This window comes from Alexandromys fortis, unplaced genomic scaffold (genome assembly GCF_014885135.2).
Source record: "Alexandromys fortis isolate MF-2015 unplaced genomic scaffold, M_Fortis_MF-2015_v1.1 scaffold_94, whole genome shotgun sequence".
NCBI lineage: Eukaryota > Metazoa > Chordata > Mammalia > Rodentia > Cricetidae > Alexandromys > Alexandromys fortis.
In genome coordinates this window covers 2,877,075-2,899,983 of record NW_026067979.1, presented here as the reverse complement: position 1 = coordinate 2,899,983, position 22,909 = coordinate 2,877,075, and the positions used below count along the sequence as shown (strand labels likewise).

General features: G+C 45.4%; 1 protein-coding gene across 8 annotated transcripts in view; it reads left to right on the top strand.

The window, feature by feature from the left end:
* The window catches only part of Nedd4l (NEDD4 like E3 ubiquitin protein ligase), a 312,296-nt gene that overhangs the window by 265,289 nt on the left and 24,098 nt on the right, over positions 1–22,909 (top strand). For all 8 annotated transcript variants that reach the window (XM_050158000.1, XM_050157999.1, XM_050158004.1 and 5 more), the window contains 6 exons: positions 4,527–4,658; positions 5,159–5,278; positions 6,265–6,462; positions 11,218–11,295; positions 13,646–13,700; positions 18,686–18,744. In XM_050158000.1, coding sequence (XP_050013957.1) covers positions 4,527–4,658; positions 5,159–5,278; positions 6,265–6,462; positions 11,218–11,295; positions 13,646–13,700; positions 18,686–18,744 — 642 coding nt within the window. The remainder of the gene's footprint in view (positions 1–4,526; positions 4,659–5,158; positions 5,279–6,264; positions 6,463–11,217; positions 11,296–13,645; positions 13,701–18,685; positions 18,745–22,909) is intronic.

Here is a 22,909-nt window from a genome sequence, read left to right as displayed (position 1 = left end):
GATAAAATGGAATCATTTTTTAATCCTATTAAAAGTATTGTCAAGCCCAGTTACATGTGCTTAATCCAAGCATCTCAAATACAGTTTTGTCGGTAGCTAGAGAAGCCATAGGAACCATCCAGGGCTGTGCATGTGTCCAGATGTGCAAGAGGCTGTGCGCTCTTCTCTGCCCTCCATTCCACATTTTTTAATAGGGGGCCATATTTTTTCTGTATCTCCATCATAACCAGTAACCTCTTCCTGCCACAAGGAGTTTGACTCGCAGGAACGGACAAGTGTTTTTACAATTTCCAGGGCAGGAAGCAATTAGAATATTTCAGTGCAAGTATCTAATATTTGTTATTATTATTTCCTTATTTTGATTGATAGTATCTATGCTTATATGTGACTTCAATTTGAGTAGTTATTTCCTTGTGTTCTACTCGATCCTTGCGGTCAGGCAGGCCCGTATTTGATGATTTGCGCTTAGATGACCACTTGAAGAACTTCCTTTAGTGTTCCACCTTTGTCACATACACCGTGGCTACTTGCTAGTGATGAATGACTTTAACTATATACACCATAGCCGATTTCCTGAAGGATGTTTAGCCCTCCGTGTTACACAAAGGAAGCTCACATTGGCCGTCAGGGCAGCAAGCACAGTGTAAGGTTGCTCAGCCACTGTGGCCTACATGATATGCATGTACTGGAGATCCAGGCTCCCCGCCTCCAGCAGGACTCAAAGAAGTTTACACGGGGTCGTTGATTTTCTACTATGTGCTGGTAGTTTCTCTGAGAAAGTGGGGCTGCAGGGCAGACCATTCCATGGTATGGTTTTGTTTCGTGATACCCATAAACATCCTTTTGTAATGAAGCAGCTGTTTTTACGTTCAGTTGGATTTGTGACCTGCTTAAAGCTTCGGAGTGTTGGGATGGCTAATGATAGCAAAAAACAGAGTGAACTAAACTGCTGTGTTGCCAGACACTATGGTAAAAATATTCCTGACAGAACAAGGTCATCCATCAGAAGGAAAGCCCACGTCACTCTGGGCTGCACTTTTCTTGCCTGTGTTCCCCTCCATCTGTGAATTAAAACATGGTTGGGTCTGGTCTTTTGTTTAAGACTTTGCAATGGAAGTTGCTAAATGATTCTCCCACCCTGATGTGCCTGGCTTTCTCAGGACCTGGATGAGCGTGAAAGGACCGAGTCCATTTCCCTTCCATCCCCTCTATGTCCTGTTCTGTCTCCTAGCATGGTTTTTCCTCTGACCGCCTCTTTGATGCGTGTGCCAGGCAGACACGCCCTGTCATGTGTCACCTCGCTCCTCCCTGTGCTCTCCCAAGCGTGCATGCGCTGCAGTTATGCACACAGCTCTGTTTCGTTGTATTTAGGAGGGAAGCACCAGTACGATGTTGCGTACATCATGCTCAGCAAACTTTTTTTTAACTTACGTCAATTTTTCTGGGCTCTGTTAATAGTCATTTAGTATTCGGTGATGGAAGTGTGCTACAGTCTCTCCACTCTTCTCTCGCTGGAGGGCATTCCCATCTCCAGTGTGTTGTGGTAGCCACCCTTCTCTGTAAACCCTCTCCCTACACTGTGAGGAAGCGCGGAGCCTCGTCCAAGGAATCGTGGCCCTTTGATTTATGGCAGAAGCCTGTAGACCTCGAGTCACTTTCGGGCAGGCTCCACCAGGGCTCTCCCTTTCAAACAGAAGGCGAGAGAGTCCTTTGATCTTCTCTGAAGAGATTCTAAAAATATCCTGAGATAGCACTATGGCAGGGTCCGGGTGAGTCATGGAGAATCTATGGTGGCAAGTGTCCGCAGATAGTCAGATTTTCCTCAGTGTAAACATAGTCTGGTTCTTCACTGTAGACAGTGAAATTGAAGTGAATGGCTATTTGGAATCATAAGGCTCAGCAGTATATTTGGTCTATGAATGGAAACAGAAATGAATTTCATAAACAGAAATGTTCAGCTTGTGTTTGGTTGCCTAACATGTTTCTCCAAGTGCCCTGAAGCATACTCTTATTCCCATACAGTAGTAAAAGTGGAATCTTTTGGCCCCACGCCTGGGTCTCTTGCACAGAACTGTCTGGAGAAGCCAAGTCTTATCATTGCTGGCCATGTGTCCTGGATGGCCGTGTTTTAGTCATAAATGGAATCGTCAACACAAGTTGTTCTACGTGCCCATTTAGAGAGGACACTGTCAAGAAATATTTAGTAACAGCATCTTATATAGATGTGGCTACATTAGCAGTTGCCCGTTCAGTTCCCAGGAGAACGATCATTATAGACAAAGTCAGCGTTCTCTCTGCTGTCCTCCTAGTTCTGTGGACTAACTGGTCCTGTTAACTGTGGATCTGTGCGTGAAACCTGAGCGCAGGGAGTTCTTGGAGCTGGCAGTTCAGTTCTGAGATTGGGAAACATCCAAGTCGTTCAGTTTGTCAGTTCAAAAGTATCTGTTCCAGGAATGCCATTGCTATTTGTTAAAGTCTTAATGTTTCTAGAAATGAATTTTCTGAGAACATATCAAAATGCCTCTCCCCCAAAACATAACTCCTCAAGAAAGGAGAAAGGTGACAGGTGCCATTTAATAGTCCTTGTAGTTAAACCAGTTCTGGTTATATAAGTCATGGTGAATCAAAGGGTATTTTGCCAAATAGTTTTTAACCTATTTGTTTAGGTGACAATACATCAGAGTTTTGGCCAGTCTAGGTGAAAGTCCTTGGAGGGAGGCAGAGTTTTGTTGCCGGTGTCCCCATTAGGCTGTGGACTACTTGGTCTGTCTCTCAGGGTCATAAGAACCTGACATCCGTTGTCTTGTTCCTGGATACAGAATGCTGTGTGGTTAGGTTGTTCTTGGAATTCCCTCATCCTTTAGGATTTGCCTGGGAAAATGTCGAGGAGATGTTTGCCGCATTTCTTTGCAGGAAGGTTCTTTCCCTTTACACGTGCTCTCTCCTTGCCTGGTAAACATGGTGTCGAAATAACCACGAGTCAGATGCTCCCCAGTTGGTTTTCAGGTTAGCTTTTCTGGAGTCAGCTGTTCAGCGTGGGAAGCAGACAGAGGAGCCTCTTTGCTTGCAGTCCTTAGTAACTGCAGTGTACATGTTCTTGCTTCCACTAACTTAGGGTCCCAGGTCCACTGACGACTCTGTGATTATGACCTTCACCAAAGCAGTAGAAGTGAGCAGAGAAGCTAGGTCAGGAACAGAAAAGAGGCTCGGGAAGAGAAGAGTTACGTGATCAGCCTAATTCTAAGACAGCAGCACCTGCTGAGGTACTTAGAGGGCTGGTGGGAGAAGACCTCACTGGGGAAGGCAGCACTCAGAGCAACAGGGATCCTGTTCCTCTACCTCCCAGAAGTCTCAGTGGCCCTGGTGGGTCTTTCTGAGTCTCTCCCCTAGAGCGCTGCTTCCCCGGCACAAATGCATGGCACGGCACCATGTGTGCAGACAGCCCTGAGCATCCCTAGGCTGGTGCTGGCCCTGGGCATCCCTTTGCTGTCAGTCACCCCACCATCCTGTGTCTTCTAATGCCAGTTCATCCAGACTATACTTCTCAGGCTGCTTTTTACACAAACCAGAGTCTCAGTAATTCTTTATGTAAAAAGATAAAATCCATACTGGGTTTGGTAGCACATGGCTTTAATTCCAGCACTGGGGAGGCCGAGGCAGGCTTTCTGTGAGTTCAAGGATAGCCTGGTTTACGTAGTGAGTTCTGGGCCTGCCAAGCTTACATAGTGAAACCCGGTCTCAAAAAAGAAAGAAAGAAAGAAAGAAAGAAAGAAAGAAAGAAAGAAAGAAGGAAGGAAGGAAGGAAGGAAGGAAGGAAGGAAGGAAGGAAGGAAAGAAAGAATTTGCACTATCCAAATATAGTCCAAACTGTACATCACAGACCTGGGAAGATAGATTCTATGCCATTACACTGGTATAAACAGAACCTCTAATAGGGGGCTCCACAGACATGACAAGGTCCCTGTAGATGATGTCCCCTATACAGAAGTACAAGTCAAAGAGGAAAGGTTCTTTGTCATATTTTGCCCTGGAAGTTTGTGTACACTGGGCCTCGGGAAGAACTTGGTGCTGAGCATCTATGGTAGCCAGCTCTCTAGAAGCATCTAGAACATTCCTCTTGTGGGCATAAGAGTTTGGTCACCTTGAAATTCTCTTTCAAGCTATGTGGTTTAGCAATGAACTTTAGCAACTGGACCAGGTTATGGCACATTCTCTTTTTCTACAAACACCTTAGTGGTGATTGTATTTAAGACCTCCAGGTCTAAGAGCAGGTTTTTGTAAGAATGTGAATCCTAGCCTTCTCACAATCTGTACAATTTGTTTCTGACTTCCTGATTGCTCTTTGTATGTGGGTTATGGGCTTTGTTTTGGTTTTGTTTGTCTGTTTTGTTTTGTTTTTTTCCTCTACAAACAGCATTAACTTATCTTGCCCAGAGAAATATACTTTCTAGGTATATGTTACATTGTTGAACTGGTCAGAAGGCAAGTTCTAGTTGTTAAGTAATAATGATTTCTTGCACAAACAGCCATCAGTGGCCTATGTACATACCACGCCGGGCCTCCCTTCAGGCTGGGAAGAAAGAAAAGATGCTAAGGGACGTACATACTATGTCAATCATAACAATCGAACCACAACTTGGACTCGACCAATAATGCAGGTATGAAGATCACCATCCAACCCAGGCTCAAGGGCCGGGATGTACTTGACCAGCAACATCCTGACCTGATGATGCTAATGTCCTTTTCTGAAAGGCCTGTGTTTAAGGCCTCTTCTCACCAAAGACATGTATTACTCTCGGTAGAATGAGTATTTGCCTGAGGATGACTTTGGTCCTTGGATACATTTATTTTAGTGTGACCTCAAAGATACTTGCAGAAAGTGAGCCTATGGCCGTAGATAGCTCCCTTCCCCCATTCCCACGTCCCTTCTTTTCCCAAGGCTAGTTTTTATACTGGCCAGTGATTTGTTTTTATTTCTCTTGAATGTGTCTCCCCATCTTTACCCCCATGATTAGGTTTAATTATTTCCTCCATGCTGTAAATAGACCAAACCTTTCATTATGGCTCTGTGTGTTGTTGTTGTTGTCGGGGTTCATGCTCCTCATCACACACAGGGAGATCCTCATACAAAGCTAACCTGTTTTTGCCTCCAAAATAGCTTGCAGAAGACGGTGCCTCCGGATCAGCCACAAACAGTAACAACCACCTAGTCGAGCCTCAGATCCGCCGGCCCCGTAGCCTCAGCTCGCCAACAGTAACTTTATCTGCCCCGCTGGAGGTGAGAAGGCCGCCTCGTCTAACCAGGGTCATCTCTGTCCTGTGGCTCCTCTTCATTTGCTCTTCTCTCTAAACTGGACTTCATTCCTCAGGCAGCTCCATGCCGAGCAGTCGCGGGTTGGTGGTGAAGGCCGGCCTGAGACTGCGTCCATGCTTCTGTGCCTTGCCCCGCTAACATTCTGGACTCTGTCATAATCTTCATTCTCATTTGGCTGGTGCCACGCTTGGTGACGGGTGCCGTTCTCTGCTGGTCTTGTACCATTCCTGTTGTGTCTGCTCCCTCATCAGAACCCATAACTCTTCCAAGTAGCAATGCTTCTGTTGAGTTGGAGAATGCAGTTATTGCTTCGTTCATTTTTTTTTCTTTGAATGTAGGGTCTTCCATTGTGTGGGGTACATGTCTCTAATGTGTATTTTCATCTCTGAAGTCATTGCTGGACATCTGCTTCTGCGCTTTCCTGGTTATGTTTTAGTGGCAGCCCTGAACCTCACAAATGTCGCTCAGAAAAGCAAGGGAATTGATGAGTAAATTTAAGTACCCTGAGGCAAGCTCCTACGCAGTGGGAGTGGATGAGGGCACTTCTAGACTGGTGGGGATGTGGGGGGACAGCTGTCGTTCCAGGTGGCTGCCTCTACCGATGGAGGTGTCCTTCTGGACCCTAAAACCCAGCAGTGTGTCCATTAGACAAAAGGCTGTTTGAGAGCAGGAGCTCATCCTGCTCACCCTGAAATCTCCACCCATAAAAATGGTATTTGGGGCAGGCATGTTTGCAAAGAATCGTGACTATTCATCCTTGATACTGTTGCGGATCTAACCAAGAGAAAGGTGTAAGCTTAGGTTGGTTTGGAAGTAAATGGAGAAATGGGGTTTGGGGGAGTCTCTCCCTCGTCGCTGTCCAAGGAAGAGCTTCCTGCAGTACCGACTGCATTGTGGCATGCTGAACTGGCACATGGTGAAGAGTTCTAACACTCGTTATTGTTCCTTAGGGTGCCAAGGACTCACCCATACGCCGCGCTGTGAAAGATACCCTTTCCAATCCACAGTCCCCTCAGCCATCACCTTACAACTCCCCCAAACCACAACACAAAGTCACACAGAGCTTCCTGCCACCAGGCTGGGAGATGAGGATAGCTCCAAACGGCCGACCCTTCTTCATTGACCATAACACAAAGACTACAACTTGGGTAAGGCTGCTGCTTTTATTTGCCTCCATTTTCACCGTGAGCTCCGGTGAATTCCTTTCTTTTCTGACTCGGTACTCGTGGTCCTGGTAGAGGAGTTTCTTCACCAACTCTGAAGCAAGTATCCTGATGGGTGGGTGCTATGTCTGCAGATACAGATGTTAGCCACTGGGGTACTATACCAGCTTGGCAGTCCTGGAAAGCTCTGGTTTTAGTCATTTGTTCCATTTGCGGGGGCAAAGGTGGCCTTGGTATTGCTAGTCTTTTGGCCTCATTTTATCACACCCCGTGTTGTTGGTAATTGTATTGGGAATTAGGTAACGTCTTAAACTAATGTTTTCTCTATCTCTCTTTTGCTATACACATCTTCTACAAGAGGAGTCATTTTTCGCTCTAGTGCCCATTTCAGATCAGCATTTTCTCTTTCTGGGCTACACTTCCTTTCTTCTCCATGGACTAAAAGATTGCGTGTATGACTGCTGTTCGCAGGGAACGTTTTGACAAAACTGACTTCTCTTGCCATGCTGCTTGCTCTTTCACGTCTTCTGAAATCCCGCGTGGGAAAGAGCCAGTGTGTCGCAGTTGGGAGAAATAAGATGAAGCCCAGGTGAATGCCCCCCGGGTCCCCCAGTCAGCTCTCCGCTTCAGCATAGTCAGAGCGAGCCTTTGTAAGGCAGCATAGAGTTCTTTTAAAAGTCAGTATTCCTCTGTCACACCGTCGCTGGCCCTGTAATTCAGCCTGACTTGGTTCTCTTGTTTCCACTTGGTTTGGATGCAGCAGGAACTTCTTTTTCCTGCCTGTCCAATCTGATCGTATAGAGCAAGCTCGGGGATTAATGGTGCCCTTTTGGCATCTAATCTTCTTGCTCGGAACTCACGCGCGTGTTTCCCTGGGTTGCTCTTCCATCTTAGACCAACTGTACACACGTGCGCTCTCAATTCCCGTTTCTAGTTGTGGTGACTGTCCAGCTGATGGGACAGCAGTATTATGTTAAGGAAAAGGCTTCACCCAAGGTGACCCTGGCCTGGCTATCATTTACACTCAGTCTGTGGTGTAATGTTAATTCAATCCCTTGAGAATCGGTCTAGAAGGCAGTGTGATCCTGAAGTCCTGTGGACAGAGGTGCAGTGTGTCCCCACAAGGGCATTCTTGGCCACTGGGGTAGGCCTGCGCCTTCCTTGGTAGGATGTTTAACGTCCTTGGCTTCCACCACTAAATGCTAAGTAGCTACCATCACCCTCCCGATATACTGATGATCAGAAACTCAGCCGAATTTCCAAATACTCCACAGTGAGAAGCGCTCTCAGGGCCCTTCCCTGATTTGCAAAAAAGGAATTTACTTACCTGCCAAGAGCCTTCCCATCAAGATCTGATGACATTCATTTGGTAAGCTGATAACTACCTCTAAGGCATGGAATGACATGGAGGTTTGTTTGACTCACCTTCGAGTCGGAAGATAGCATTACAGGCTTGTGGGCTGGGAAGAAGAGAGGAGCTCTTTTGCAAATGGAACCGTGGAGATTGGTTTGAGGTCTTTTTATTTTTTATTTTTTTGTCAGTGACACAGAACCTCGGCTGTCTTTCTGGTGTTTCCATTTTCCACGGCGCTACTGGGGTTCCAAAGCTTTAGCCAGAAACTGGAGCTCCAGAGATACGGGATAAATATCATAAAAGTCAGAGGATTAGTGAATGGAGCCACTGTGGCTTGCCAACATAAGCTATGATTTTAGTAATGTGAACTAGCTTAGTAATCAAATCCCCTAACCTTTTCACAGCCTTCACGCCCCAGCTGCAGTAAGTGCAACTGGGCAGGTTTCATTTTAAATAGCACTGACTTTATTTATTGCTGGCACCAGTGCTAAATGAATCCTGCTCTTAATTACCAGTTATCTCTTTTTAACCCAGATTCTTACTATTGATTTGCCCACTTGGGCACTTAATTTATTAGAACGTTTCATTGCTGCTGCCATTGGAAATGCTTACGCCACAGCTGGGAATTCCTCGTTGCCTGTGTTAACTAACGCAGATGGAGACACCATTCAGCATTGTCACCCTGAAAAGCAAATTCAGAATTGCCTGTCCACCTCGGCAAAGGATGGAAGGAGGCAGGAACAGAAAAGACACTTTCTGGATTCAGGCATATGCGCAGTTGGCATTATGAGGTTACTCAGTGGCTGGATAGCAGCCCTCTGAGTGTTCTAACCGAAAAAGGAAAAGCAACCCTGGGAACAGTGAGAATATCCCTTCTTCACCCTTCCCCCTGTACTGTAGGTTCTTGAACTTCACTGGGGGCATGAGAAGGCGCAGGCCACTGTCCCCGTTATATACACTGAGAGACTGAGAGTCCGTTGAAGCGTGTCTACAGCACAGCCTTTACACACACGGGTGATGGAGGCCGTGTGCCAGCAGTCTAACTGGAATTAAATCTGACCACGTTTTTAAAAATTAATAATAATGGATGGTTTTGGCTTCGCCAACAGCAGTGCATGCTGGGAGTCCCTAGGGACCTCGGCCTTCGCACCCCTCTTATTAAGGGAACAGCTGGAAGCATGCGTGTTGGTGTATTGATGCCTCTCACAGGACAGGGCATCAAGCTGCTTCACAACAGCGCACTGTATGCCTTAAATTACAGCTACCCACGTTTGCACTAACAAAACCGGCTATAGCCTAGGTGTGATTGCTGAGAATAAAAGAAAAAAAGCATACAGGATTTTTTAACCAATTTGTATGCCTGTATTTTATGTATTTTTTTAAATCAGAAAATACCTTTTATTCTCTCTCTCTCTCTCTCTCTCTCTCTCTCTCTCTCTCTCTCTCTAATATACACACACACACAACACACACACCCTTCCCAAAGGAAATGGAGGAATAGCCAAGTGCATTTTATCATCTGCATGATTGGTTTCTGTTCCTACCATCAAAGATCTCATTAGTAACCCAACCTTACCATTACTTCAGGATTATCCGTCAGTGCTCTCAGGCCTTAGCTGCCTTGTCACGTGTCCATCAGCTACAGAGATGCCTACCTCCTTGAGTTGTCCGAGGGACAGTGGCTTCGGCGGTTCTTCCCACACATCCCTTACAGGTGGACTTCTGGCGGCTGCAGCCATTATTTTGATTATTGCTGGTACGATAAAATATGAGTCCCTGCCCCGGGGCCTGCCCGTGCTCTGAAGTCTGGTTTCCATGCAGAGCCGCTTTAGCCGCCCTGCAAAGCTGAGCTGTTGTAATGTTCTTGCTCCCTTCCCTTCCCTCCCCCAGGATCGGGTATTTCCATTCATCTTGGTTTCTCTTTCTTTTCTGCGTCACCTGTCTGTGGCCTGCAGAGCCAGTCGCCCGAGACGGCCGACTTCACTCATGGCTGGCCTTTCCTGTTAAAGTACCCAGAACCCCCACTTCCTAATAGCTCCCCTAGGCTTTCTGTAAACCTGGCTACTTGGGATTTCAAGGGTCCCGGCAGCTGTGGCATCGCCTGTCCCAGTACATCTTGTGAAGTTCGTTTAAGTCTTCTGTCCAGGTAACCACCTCCAGCTGATAGCCCGATGGTCCGCTTCTTGGCCTCTCTAAATGCTAAATCCGGGCATAATTCTGTGTGCCGCAGTATGCTACGCTGGGAATACTACATCTCAGCCTTTTGAAAGATGCATTCGCTCCAGGGTCAGCATCCGCCACAGAGTGCTCCGATGATTTATGTCTTCAATTAAAACATTCTCTCGCTTTCAGAAAACGAGGCCACGTGTACTGTTTGTGCTCTTTTATATTCTTGCCATTTCCAAAACCCTCTGACTTTGTTATAATTCGGTGCCCCTGGCTTTCTCCGTTGGTTCGGGAAATTGATGAAGCAGTAAACCTTCTGATAATTTGACAGCAGTGCAGCCTGCCTTCACTTTGATGAGATGGAGCTAGTGTGTCAGATGTCTCAGTGGTTTGCTTTTTACCTTGGGTTGACGGTGTTATTGTTGTGGTTGACTGGGCATCATTCTGAGTTTTATTGTTTTCTAATCTCTCAAGTGTAAGAGCCGTGGATTTTCTAAGCCTCATCGCATTCTAATTGGCTTCTATGTAAGTGAGGGGCAACTCCCAGCTCTGGCAAGTCAGTTGGGGGAGCTGGGATTCTGATACTGTTCTCAGCTAAAGAAACATACACAAGGAATGTTGCAAGATTGGATGTCTATTTTTTTGCAAACCATAAACCATGACCCAAGATGTCAGAGTATATATTTCTCATCCATTGATCCCCACACACACACTACTGGCCTCACATCCTTTAAGGAAAAGAATCTTATCAAGTTTTATGAATGAGAACCTCACCATCAGAACTCAGTCAGGAGTTTCATGCAGGTTGCCTGCTACCACACATATGATGACGCATTTCATCTCTAGAATAGCACATGGGCTATCTGGTTAGACAAATTCAGAAAGATTTGGGGACACCCAAGTACTAAGGAATGCTATTCTTAAAGACTCAGTGTTTAGAGACCCTGAACACTCACCCTGTCTCCATCTCTGGGGAATAGCCATGGATCCTCCATCCTGGTTGGATTTCCTCCTGTATCTTTGCTAAGTCTTGGGGAAACAGTTAATCTCTCTTTGAAGTGTTTGTTCTTCTTTCCTGAGACATGGGTAGCCAAGTTTCCTCTACCAAGCAGAAAGCTGGGATGCCTCCCAGGTGCCTGGAAACACGGAGGAAGGGAAGGTGCCAGTGAGGGTGCGCAGGGAGTCCCTCTTAACAGCTGCCGTGTACATTTTTCCTGCAGGAAGATCCACGCCTGAAATTTCCAGTACACATGCGCTCAAAAGCATCTTTAAACCCCAATGACCTGGGCCCTCTTCCTGTGAGTATGCTTCAGAGACATGCAGTGATCTGGAAATGTCTGCTTACCTTCTCAGCATTCCTGGAGAGGTTGTATGTCTCCTCCAGGCTCTCTGGGTCTATTGGTCGGTATTCCTTAGAAGAGCTGATGTTAGGACAGTCCGAAAGGCACATTATAGTGTATGCAATACCAGTACTTGTAAAAGAAGGCTTTTCATTACTAGCCCTTGGTAGAAGTTCGCTTTTGATCTAAGACATGTACAAGAGGTGCACACTGCAGGTGCCACTTTTAGCAGCATGCATTTATTTTGTAACTTAGCAACCACCAGCTACAGCCATACTGCTAAGTCATAGGAACAAACCCGTGAATATACTGTGGAAGGAAACGGCACCAATAACCACAGGAAGTTAGTCTCCAAGTCCTTTAACCTATAGATTTTTTTTAAAGTGTTTTTCCCTTTGTTGTGGATTCTTTATAAACCTCCGGGGCAGGGGGGGGTGATTTTTGTTTTGTTTCGCAATTTTGTTCTCTTTGGGAGTATGACATAATTTGGTCTGTACTGAGTTTGGGATGAAACTTTTACTGTCTGCCTTTTTCTACAGCACACTCTCCATAAAAAGTGCTGAAGGTGCAGAGATTTGGTTTGGTTTGGATTTGATTTGGGGTTCTAGTTATTTTATTTATTTATTATTTTCTTAGACAGGCCAGGCCAGCCTGAAGTCAAAATCCCTCCGCTGTCACTTCCCACATGCTAGGGTAGCTACGCAGACCACTACGCCCAGCCTCTAGCACTGTTTATAAATGGAAATGGTTGTTCTCTTCCAAGGAAAAGAGCCTTGTTGTATGATAGACTATAGCAACCGTTGGGACACAGAGTTACGGGCTAGTCTTCATCTGTAAGATTCGCAGTTAACCCTCGCCATCCAGATATCATTGGTTCCTTTCTTCTGAGGGAAGCAATCGAAAGGGAAGCATTTAAAGTATAAGAAAATCTCTTGGGCTGGGGGGATGGCTCAGTGTATAAGTGTGCTTTCTGCACAAGCATAAAGACCCACGTTTGAATTCCTGGAACCCACGTGCAAAGCTAGACTTGGCCACGTGCACACCTGTAGCCCCTGGTGCTGGAGGTGGGAGACAGACTAAAGAGTCACTGGCGCTTACTGGCTGCTAGGCTAGCTCCAGGTTCAGTAAAAGATCTTCTCAAAACAGGACACCAGTGCCCTCCTCAGACTTCTGCATACATGGGCACACACACACACACACACACACACACACACACACACACACAAACCCCCGCCCCAAAAAAAGAAAGTCTATTGTTTGACTCTTTTCTATTTCTGAGTCAGTAAGGCACACTGACCTTGTTTTAAAAAGTACCCAGATGTTAGGGCTGTGACTCAGCAGGTAAAGCACCTGCTATGGCAGTGTGGGGACCGGAGGTGAAGAGCCTTAGAGCCCACAGCAAAGCCCACAGGTGATCCAGATGGGTGAGGAGGCAGAGACTCAATGCCCAGAACAGGCTGGCTAGCAGACCAGTCAGAAAGGAAAGCTCCAGGCTCTCTGAGACTACCTTCCTTGTTAGGATAGAGAGCCGTCAAGGAAGGCAGCAGACATCAACATCAGACCCCACACTCATTCCCACACTTAGGCATACGCACACCTATATACCTATACACACACCCAGATGTGTACTCACAGGCAGGGAGGAAAGGCTGGTTGGTTGTCCAGAGCTTTCAGTTCTTCTGTTTAAATAGTGAGAGTCCTCAGCACTGGGTTACTCGGCCACTTAATAAAGAATAAAGCCACTGTGTGCTGCATGTGTAAACGAGCCCTCCTTCCCCTTCCCTGAAAGTACACAGTAGGTGTTTTAACTAAATGAACTCTCCATACTGAACTCTTTAAAAATATATCTTAGATTTATTTTTTATGTGTCTTATTGTTTTGCCTGGATGTGTATATTTATACTATGTGTATGCCGGGTGCCTACAAAAGTCAGAGGAAGGCATCAGAGCCGTTGGAGCTGGAATCGTGGATGGTTTTGAGGCACTGTGTGGGTGCTGGGAGACAAACCCAGGTCCTTGGCAAGAGCATCAAGTGCTTTTAATGTCTGAGCCATCTCTCCAGCCCCCTTTTCTGAATTCTTGAACAGGTAACCATAGAACACCATTTCTGGTCCTTCATACAGGGATAGCTTGAGCTGACGTGACTTGTTAGCTGTGCCCCCGAGTTAGCATTGTTTGACATAGTCTCCATATAAAAGTGTCCTTAGCAGGGAAGAGGAAAGAAGAGTCCTGGAGAATTTAGTGTCGCCTTGGGTTTAGGAACCACTAACTGATATCTCTCCTCTCTCCCTCGTTTTCCTGGATGCTAGCCCGGTTGGGAAGAAAGGATCCACTTGGACGGCCGGACGTTTTACATTGACCATAGTAAGTAGAGCCTGCTGTGCTCACGGATGTGACAGGGCACCGGAAGGGGAGGGTAACACACCGTGACAGTGAAGCTTTGTCATTTTACTCCCTGTCCAGGTAGCCAGGTGTTGTGTGGCGAGAATGAGCCCAGAGAGTCAGTGCCCTCATACGGTACTGTGCCTTCGCTCCAAGTCTGCCTCAGAGTAGTCCCTTGAGCTTTCGCCCAACCTGACCTTGTGACCTATTAACGTTTTTTTTTTTAATTAAAAATTTTTCATTGACAGTCCTTTGATTTTTTTTGCGCTTTTAATAAGTACACTCTGGACATAGAAAATAAGATTAGAAGTGATGACTTAGCTTGAAACAAATCCACGTGAGCGGTGTTTTGGGCTGCGTATGCTTTCGGAAGCCCGCCTTGGCGGAGTTCCCGTTCTGACCTTATTTTCTATCGTAGCATGTGTCCTTGCACCCGGCACACTAATGATACGTGTAGTGTATTTGCTGAGGACGTTTGCTTTAGCACCTGTGGATACACGTGTGCTTTCTCATCTCATCTAAAAGTTAAACTAATCAATGTTTGCTTTTAGCCAGAGAGTTGGTTTTGGAGGGTTGCAGGGAGGGCGGGGTTTTTTCTTGAGACAGTTTGTTCTTCATGGAATTATATTTGTATATCCCTAAAACTTTGGGAGGGAGGGAGGAAGGAGAGAGAAAAAAGTGTAAAATAAGGCTTCAAACAAAGTTCAAATCCGAGTGCAGTCAGTAGTATTTAGTTCTGTGTTTTCATTTAGTCTGCAAGCAGGAAGCGAGCACAGGTCTCAGGTTTTGATAACTGAACAGAGTATACTGATGAGCTTTTTGATGAGAAGTCTCACCCCAGGCAGTGCTCATGTACAGGCTGGTGGCCATCTCAGCGGGGGGGGGGGGGGGGGGGGGGGGGGGGGGGGGGGGGTAACTCCTCTGAGTGTCACAAGGGGACCTAGTATACTCCAAGAACTTGCCTTCAGACATGAGGTTTAGTGGGTTTTGAAGTCAATGAGAAGGCCCAGCCAAAACCCAGAATATTTAGGGGGTTGGGCCACCCTTGAACTTAAGTCAGATTATTTCGAGCTATATAAACTTTGTTTTTTGTCTTTGTTCAGAAAAACAAATACCGAGTTATGTACTTTCCAGCACCGTACTGCGAGCCTATCGTTGTCAACACAAACACTCTCAATGTATGGGCATGCGTTACCTTCCCCCGGAATACTGTTTATTCTGAATTCTGAGAATTTTCTAACTGGGGCTAGGTGACACTCTTAGTGCCACTAAAAGCAGTTCTCCAGAATTTGCCAAGCCTTGCCCTGTGCAACCATAAAGGGATGCGTGGCAGTGACACCATTCTTCTGCCCTTCCCTCAAAATCTAACCTGTCAAGTAGAAAATCCCTGCCATTTTCAAAGGCTTATTCAGGTCAGTGGGTACTCCCCAAAACAGCTTCAATCACCTGATGGATACGATTTAGGAATTTCTTAGCTTCAGAGTGAAGTCCCTCTTCCCAAACAGGTAGCTAGCAAAACCCACCATTCCCCTGCGCCCTCACCCTGCCCACAGGTCAGGAATGAGGATTCACAGGTATTTCCTACACTAAAAGTGCTTGTTCACCCAAGAGGCAGACTTTCAGCCCTGGATGCTCATGTTTGAACAGTTTGGTTCACTTGGTGGATATTTATTGATGAGGATTTATTTATTGATATTTATTTATTGATTGATGAACTCCTTCTGGGTAAAGTGCTAGAAACATATCTGGAATGAAATCTCTGGCACACGTGGGGAAAATATTTTTCTTACAAACCAGATGTGCCCAGAAGCTGAGTCATTGGCGGTTGTCTCTCAAATACAAAAGTTAAAAGAGAAATTCCATTAATTTTTGTGTTACCAAACCTATGGGCAGCAGCTGCAGTGGCTGTGTTTCTCATCCTTTGCCTCCTTCTTGTCATTTGATTTGAATTTCATATCTCAAAGGTAAAAGGCGTGTTTCGATTCAGAAGTTCTTCTTTAAGACACCGGCTAACTGTCCACCCCTCATTCACCGACTGACAATACTTGACTGCAAATCCACTCGGTAGCTCAGGAAAATGTGTGTGGTTCTAAGTGCTCCGACTATTTGTGAGCGACTTTATTTTCACCATTAGCATCATTAAGTCATCACAAAGATAATGGTGGATTTTGCTAGACAACTATTTGAAAATAGGGACTTCATTCTGAAGGTAAATAAACTCCTAAATCTTATCCAACAGCCAATTAAAGCTGTTTTAGAGGTACCCACTGGAGCTCCCATTAAATGTTGAGGCATGCTCAGCAGTGGAGAGGAATTGTGGCATTGGACACCTATAACCCCTGTCCTCAAGGGCCCATGTCCAGTAGAAAGTGCCAGAAGCTGTCTTACATATTATGTTGGAAAGTGAGCCTGTACTCTGGGTGTTCAGCCTGATGGTGGCTGAAGATGGCTTTCTGAGTTGTGTTCTCTTTCAGGCAGATTTTGAGCAGGAATCACCCTAAAGAGCTCAGTGGAAATCAATTTCCAGATATGGCCAGCAGCTCCCACACTGGGAATGGGGACTGCCCCGTGGGCTCTGTCTCTGAAAACTCTAAAGCTTTAGCCATGATTTGTTTGGGTGTGAATAGACATTTGCAAGTGCATGACTGGTCATACTCTACCATCCCCAAGGGCGACGGTTCTCACCTATCAGATATTTGCATTACAATTCATAACGGTAGCAGAATTTACAGTTCTGAAGTAGCAACGAAAATAATTTTATGGTTAGGAAGATCACCACAACATGAGGAACTCTATTCAAGGGTTGCAAGCATCAGGAAGGTTGAGAGCCACTGCCCAAGGGAATGCAGTCCTGTTCTGCCTGGTCAGCATGTAAAGAGGCTGGCGTTTGTGCTGCAAACAAGAAGAGCTTCAAAGGGCATTCCCGGAGTCCAGCGACAGTGGTCAGAGATATTCCTGAGAATAAACTTGGAGCAGACCTGTGGAGGAAGTCTTGAATAGAGGCTAGTTAGGCCATGGCACTGGAAGTCTAGAGCGTAGACTAGTCCAGGAAACAGATGCCAGAAGAGACGTGATGGCAGTTGATGGTCACCAAGGACAGGCAAGGACATGGGCGGGTCAGTGGATTACGACCCTGCTTGTGTCACTGAGACAGAGACCTGGCACAGATAGTTTAAAAGTGGAAGAATTTCATTGGGCTCACGGTTTCAGAGGTCTAGCTGGTCCTTTGTTCCATTAGTTCTAAACCATCATGTCAGTAGAAAAATATGGCAGAGGCTATTCTTCATGGCAGACAGGAGGAGAGTGACAGAATGTGTAGGCTGATGGACCTTCTCAGTTCCCTTTTAATCCATCCTAGCACCCAGCTTGCAGGAATAGAGCTGCCCACATTCAGGCAGCTCTTTCCACAACCCCCTAGGTTAATCCTCTCTGGAAAAGCCCTGACAGACACACCCAGTGGTTGACTTCACTGATCTCAATTCAGGCAAATCAACCATCCGTGTTAATCCTCAGGCTGCTGACTGGAGTGTCCGGTTACATGGGGCACTCCTTGGCATGGGTGACCACCTGCTCAGGAACCTAAGGGGACCCCCGTGCAGGTGTCAGGGCTGGAGTCTGGCATTCAGTCTGGTCATAAGATTTGGAACTCCTCGTGTGTTGGGAGTGGTTGGTTTGATCTCCTGTTTTGGTGACAAACATCCAGCCACCACAGACACGACCCAAGCTGTTATCTATACAAAGACACGGTTCTATCCAGCTGCATCCAGCTGTAACCCACTGTATTCTGTGACCTATATTTGATTGGGTTTGATTTTCTGTCATCTCAGTAGCAGCTTTTACTTTCCACGCTCTGCTCGTTTTAGAAATTAGACAGCCTAAAATACCACCTGAGTCCGTCAGTGTTCCCTGAAGCAATTGAGCTTTTCACTCATCTACTTTTTCTACCCAACCAAAAGACATAAATAAGCATAAATAAGCATTGTAAAGGTGTAGCTCAGGGTTTTGATGTTTATTTTGTGCTTTCATGAAGTTAATAATGTCAGGGTTTAAACATTTAGCTGAGATGCTTGTTAAAGTTGTGTCCGCGAGTTACCATCAGCTCACCGGCAGGCCAAGAGTGAACAGGGTGGGTTTTCAGGGAGAAATAATCCCCCCCTTTCTTTCTTTTCACCTTAGAGGTACTGAACCCCAACCTGCCCTCTCCATGCCATCTGAATCCCCCAGCCCTCCACGTGGTGCCATGTATACGCAGGCCTCTCTGACGCCTTTTAATCATGCACAGGCGAAAGCACTCCCAACCCAGGCCGTGGCTCTACACCACCACCTGGGCCACCGAGTGATAGGGCAGCTGCTGAGAAGCGGTGTTGTTCACACCACTCTCTGCTGAGCAAGGTTGCAAGGAAACCCTTTCGAAATCTGGAATCCTGTCAGCTGTGTCTGATTCTTTTCCTTTTTTCTTTGTGACCGCCTCTGCTGCTTCGATTGTACGGGCCTGTAAGAGGTGCATGGAGTGGATTATTCATTTGTTCAATATAGAATCCTTACTTGAAAGCCGTTTTGCAACATCATAAGCAGATTTAAGAAGTATTTGAAATGAGAACAAAAAAAAATACATGTGTATGCGTGTTAACTTCCTAGGGAACTAAAACTTCTTAGGCCTTTTGGAAATCAAGATCAAGTTATAAATCCTTGCGAGTAAAGGGGTTTGTAATTGCAGATTTACCAGACTGCCCGCTAGAAACTGCAAAGAAGTGGTCTTAATTTTGTTGCGCATTTTTAATTTCTTTTAACTAATCATGTATATGTTTGCCATGGACAGCAGAGTTACCTTCTAACTCCCAATACTAAATGCTCCCAGGGGTCAAGCAAAAGGGGCTGGATGGACTTTGCAGAAGGAAATCCTTTCATAAACATCCTGTCTACAAAATGAATTGGAACTAATGCACTCATGCTTTTAATGTTTTCAGACAGCAAAATCACTCAGTGGGAAGATCCGAGACTACAGAACCCAGCCATCACCGGTCCGGTTAGTATTCTCCTGTTCCTCCCCTTCATAGGAGCTGTGGCTGCTTCTAACACACTCTTCTTGTTTATTCCTTATTACTGTGATGTCTAGGAATGAGTAGCTTAAGATTCAGCCCAGCTCTTCAGTGAGTTGTCCAAATGGGGTACAGCTGCCTGGGCCTTTGCTTCAGACTGGAATTACAAAGGAAGAGAAAATGGTGTTATAATAGCAGATCGAAACGTTTTCTTCCTGGTCCCCTCTGAAAGGATAGTTTAAATGTATAACGGGATTTTTCTCCTTTTTTTTTTTTTTATAACAGTAAAGCAGAGTTTGGTTGAAGATATTTTAATATAAGCTTAAGCATGAGAATTAAGAGAAAGAGAGGCACTCGGAAAAAAGGAGAGAGATACCTTTACCTAAATGTGGATACAGGGTCCTTAAGAGAGGCATTCAGCTGCGCAGTGGTGGGGCTCACCTTTAATCACAGCAGTCAGGAGGCAGAGTTAGGCAGATCTCTGAGTTCAAGGCCAGACTGATCTGCTGGGTGAGTTCTTGAACAGCCAGGGCTACACAGAGAATGCCTGTCGAGAGAGAGAGAGAGAGAGAGAGAGAGAGAGAGAGAGAGAGAGAGAGAGAGAGAGAGAGAGAGAGAGAACAGGTATTCATCTTTATAGGCTGCAAAACCAAGCATTTATAGGATGCTGTCATAGGATGCTGTCATTTGTTTTAGGCCAAGGATAATAAGTGCACGCCAATCAACTGGAGTCTGTTCCTCCTTTAAAAGCCCGTTGAGAAGAGGTAGCAAAGCTGTGGGTCACGCATCTTCCATTCTGCTGACTCCCTGACTTTGTCCTAGTGCTGCTCAGACATGCTGGCTAGAAAATGCCCCTCCAACAGGGGTATGATCCCCTGAGATTTCGCAGCACACTGTATTCATAGGCAGAGGGAAAGTCCTAAATCCTTGCATGCTAGGGACAAACTCCTCAGCAGGAAGTACATGGAAATAAGTTGGGGCGATAGAGACAGGAAATTAACTGGGACCAACAGGAGATTGCAAATTTGGGTCCTTTTAAAATAATTCAAGAGCACTCCAGCACAAGTTTTGGCCCCCTCAGTGTTTTTTCATTGACAGGGGGAGGTACTCGCGAGGCTCCTCCCCCCTCCCCCTCCCCCAGCCCCGAAACTATTGGCAGTTAATGGTTGCTAGAGGTAGGAGGCAGGACGATTTCTTCAATGGTGTAGCCACAGATAAACTGTTTCCATTCTGGGAAAGTCCCAGTTAAACTCAGTGGGTCACAAACAAGGAAACCCACCAAAGTAGGAAAGAGGCGTGTTAGAAAGACGTGTTTTATCAGGAATGAGCGTGGGTTGAGGAGGGGAGCATGAAAATGACTTACGTTCATTATGCACAATTGTGAAACTGTCGAAGAATTTCAGGACAATTCTAGAGCCAATGGAACCAATGTGCTGAGCAAAGAGTCTTAAGAGCTGGAGGGAAAGCACTTAATTTTATGGCATCTATGTGATCTGTTTGAAATTATTCTTAAATCGCATGCTCATTTCATTTGGAAGCTTAAGTCTGACCATACCTCAGCAGTTTTCTATGGAAAGCCCTGTTAGAAGAAAGCTCATAACCTTTCCTCCACCGAGCTTTGGGAACACTCCCTCACTACGAATGGCTTCTTTGTGACAAAGTTGTAGCCACAGTCGGCCTTTCAGTGTATGTCCCCAAGGTTGTTGAAAACAAGAGGAACTACAGACATTACTTTCTCTAGAGACAGACTTGCCAAGCTCGGCTCTTTGCAAAGATTTCCACCGTTTGTCCGTTACCCACCTCTGCTCAAATAGTACTTACTGGTTATTGAAAGTTATTTAGCCAGATGTGGTGGCACACATCTGTAATTCTACTCTTGGGAGGCTAAGAATCAAGAGTTCAAGGCCAGGCTGAGCCATTTAGCAATATTCTTTCTGTCTTTTAAAAAGGAAGAAGATTACTTGACATCCTAAGCTCGAGCAAATCAGTCCCAAGAAATCTCTTTTAACAGGAGCCTTGTTTATTCCCCTTATTAGAAACAGTGCTTCTTTCTGTAGGAATATGGGTAATTACAATTTAGGAAAGACATTTGGCTGTCGTAACACTCATTTCTAAATAGTTGGGAATTTCCATATAATTTTTCTTCTTCACTTATAGATTAAATAGGAATCTTCCTTTTATCTATGAACATATAAGAAAGGTCTCTTACTTTATTACATGGTAACTAGAGAACATTGCCTGAAATGTTCATGGACAGAAAATTGAGTGTGGATTTTTGATTTGGGTTTTGGTTTCCTGAGCTAGGGTTTCCTTATGTGGCCTTGACTGACCTAGAACTCACATGGACCACTGTGCCTAGAAGCTATAGAATTTTTATGATACTTCTGACTTCCTTGAAGGCATGGTCATTATTATAAAATGATCTGTTTGTGTTTTTAAAAATATATTTATTGTCTTGGGTTTGGTAGTACATACCTCTAATCCTAACACTTGGGAGGTAGAGGCAGGTGAATTTCTGTGAGTTCAAGACAGACCTGGTCTACATATTGAGTTCCACGCCCATCAGAGCTATCTGGTAAGCCCCTGTTTGTAAAAAAGAAAAAGAAATTTGTGGGGGGGGGGGGGGGGGAAAAGCCTTTATATGTCAGTCAGGAAAAACCTGAGTGTTAAGTGATCACACATGCTTGCAGTGTGGTTTTCCTGGCAGTAGAATCCTATCATGATAGCATCAAAATCTATATATCAGTTTTGTCTGAAATTCATCTAAATTATATTTGCGTTCTCTCTTCGTTAATATGTGCCTGGTGTTTTGTCCCTTAATTTGCAGGGCTTTTTCTTCTTTTCTTACCTTCTATACAAGTGTTCTAACTTCCCCTTTTTGTTTTGATAATATACTTTTTTTGTGTGTTCTCGTTAAGGTAGTGTGTATTAGTGTTCCGTGTATGTGTACATTTGTGTGTATGCACCACGTGTGTGAGATCAGAGGTCAGCATCCAGTGTCGTTCTCTGTCACTCTCCAACTTAGTCTTTGAAGCAGGGTCTCAAGCTAAGCACAGAGCTCACTGACTTGGCAATACCAGGTAGCCAGTGAGCTTCAGGGGTCCCTCCTGTCCTGCTCCCCAGCCCGCTCCCCAGCGCTGGAATTCTAGGCACACACCACCACCCGGCCTTGGTCTCGGATCTGCAGTCGGGTCCTCAGACTTGCAGAGCAAGCTTTACTGAAAAACTATCTTCCTACCCCCACTTAAAAGCTTTAAATAACCTTTGACATAAAAATAGAATTAATCATTCTCTTCCCTCCTGACTTTTTCTGGGTAGAATTTTAAACCCACCTTGTCTTTATAGTGCCTAAATACTTTAAATTCCCCACCCCACCCCCCTGCCATAGTCAGTCATTACATAATTTTACCTTTAGGGAAATAACCTTTCTCCCCATCTTGGTTTTGCACGCACCCCCACCCCAGATTTTCTTCCGATACAGTACCTCATGGTTTACTGGCTTAGCAAACCCAGAGCTGCTGCCCTGCCCACAGTACAGAGGCACTGAAAGTGGGAACATCCCTAGTCCGGTTGGCCCTTTCCCTCAAATGCTCAGTTCTGGGGTTTTTTTTCTTCTGTTTTGTTTTTGTTTTATATTCTCCCATATCCTCTGACCTTCAAACTGGTGATAAAAAATTGTTGCCAATCTGATTGCCATGTCTTTGAAGGCAAATATTTTTTTCCTGTAGTGATTTTTTTTTAATTTGCTCATTATCTTTGATGTTCTGCAAGCTCACAGTCGCATGCCAATTTGTGGATTCCCCTTTGTGGGTCTTACCTGTGATTCGGAATCACCCGTGGGTGGGGGTGGGGGTGGCTATACCCGTCCTCTGGTCTGGCAAACCCTCAGCCATTCTTGATTCACACACTGCTTTCCCCGTCCTTCCCCATCCTCACTCCAGCCAAGCGTCTGCATTGCCTTCCGTCTTTGTTCTTGTCCCTTCGGAGTCAGTCTCCTGCCTCCTTTCCTGGCTGCATTTTGAGTTGTTACTTTATTCTTCTAGTTAATCCCTTCTTAAGGTTTTTTACAATTTTTTTTAATGTGTTCATTGGGCCTATTAAGTGAGCGTGTTCAATTGTTCAAAGTTCTTTGGGGTCTCATAAGTTTTCTTT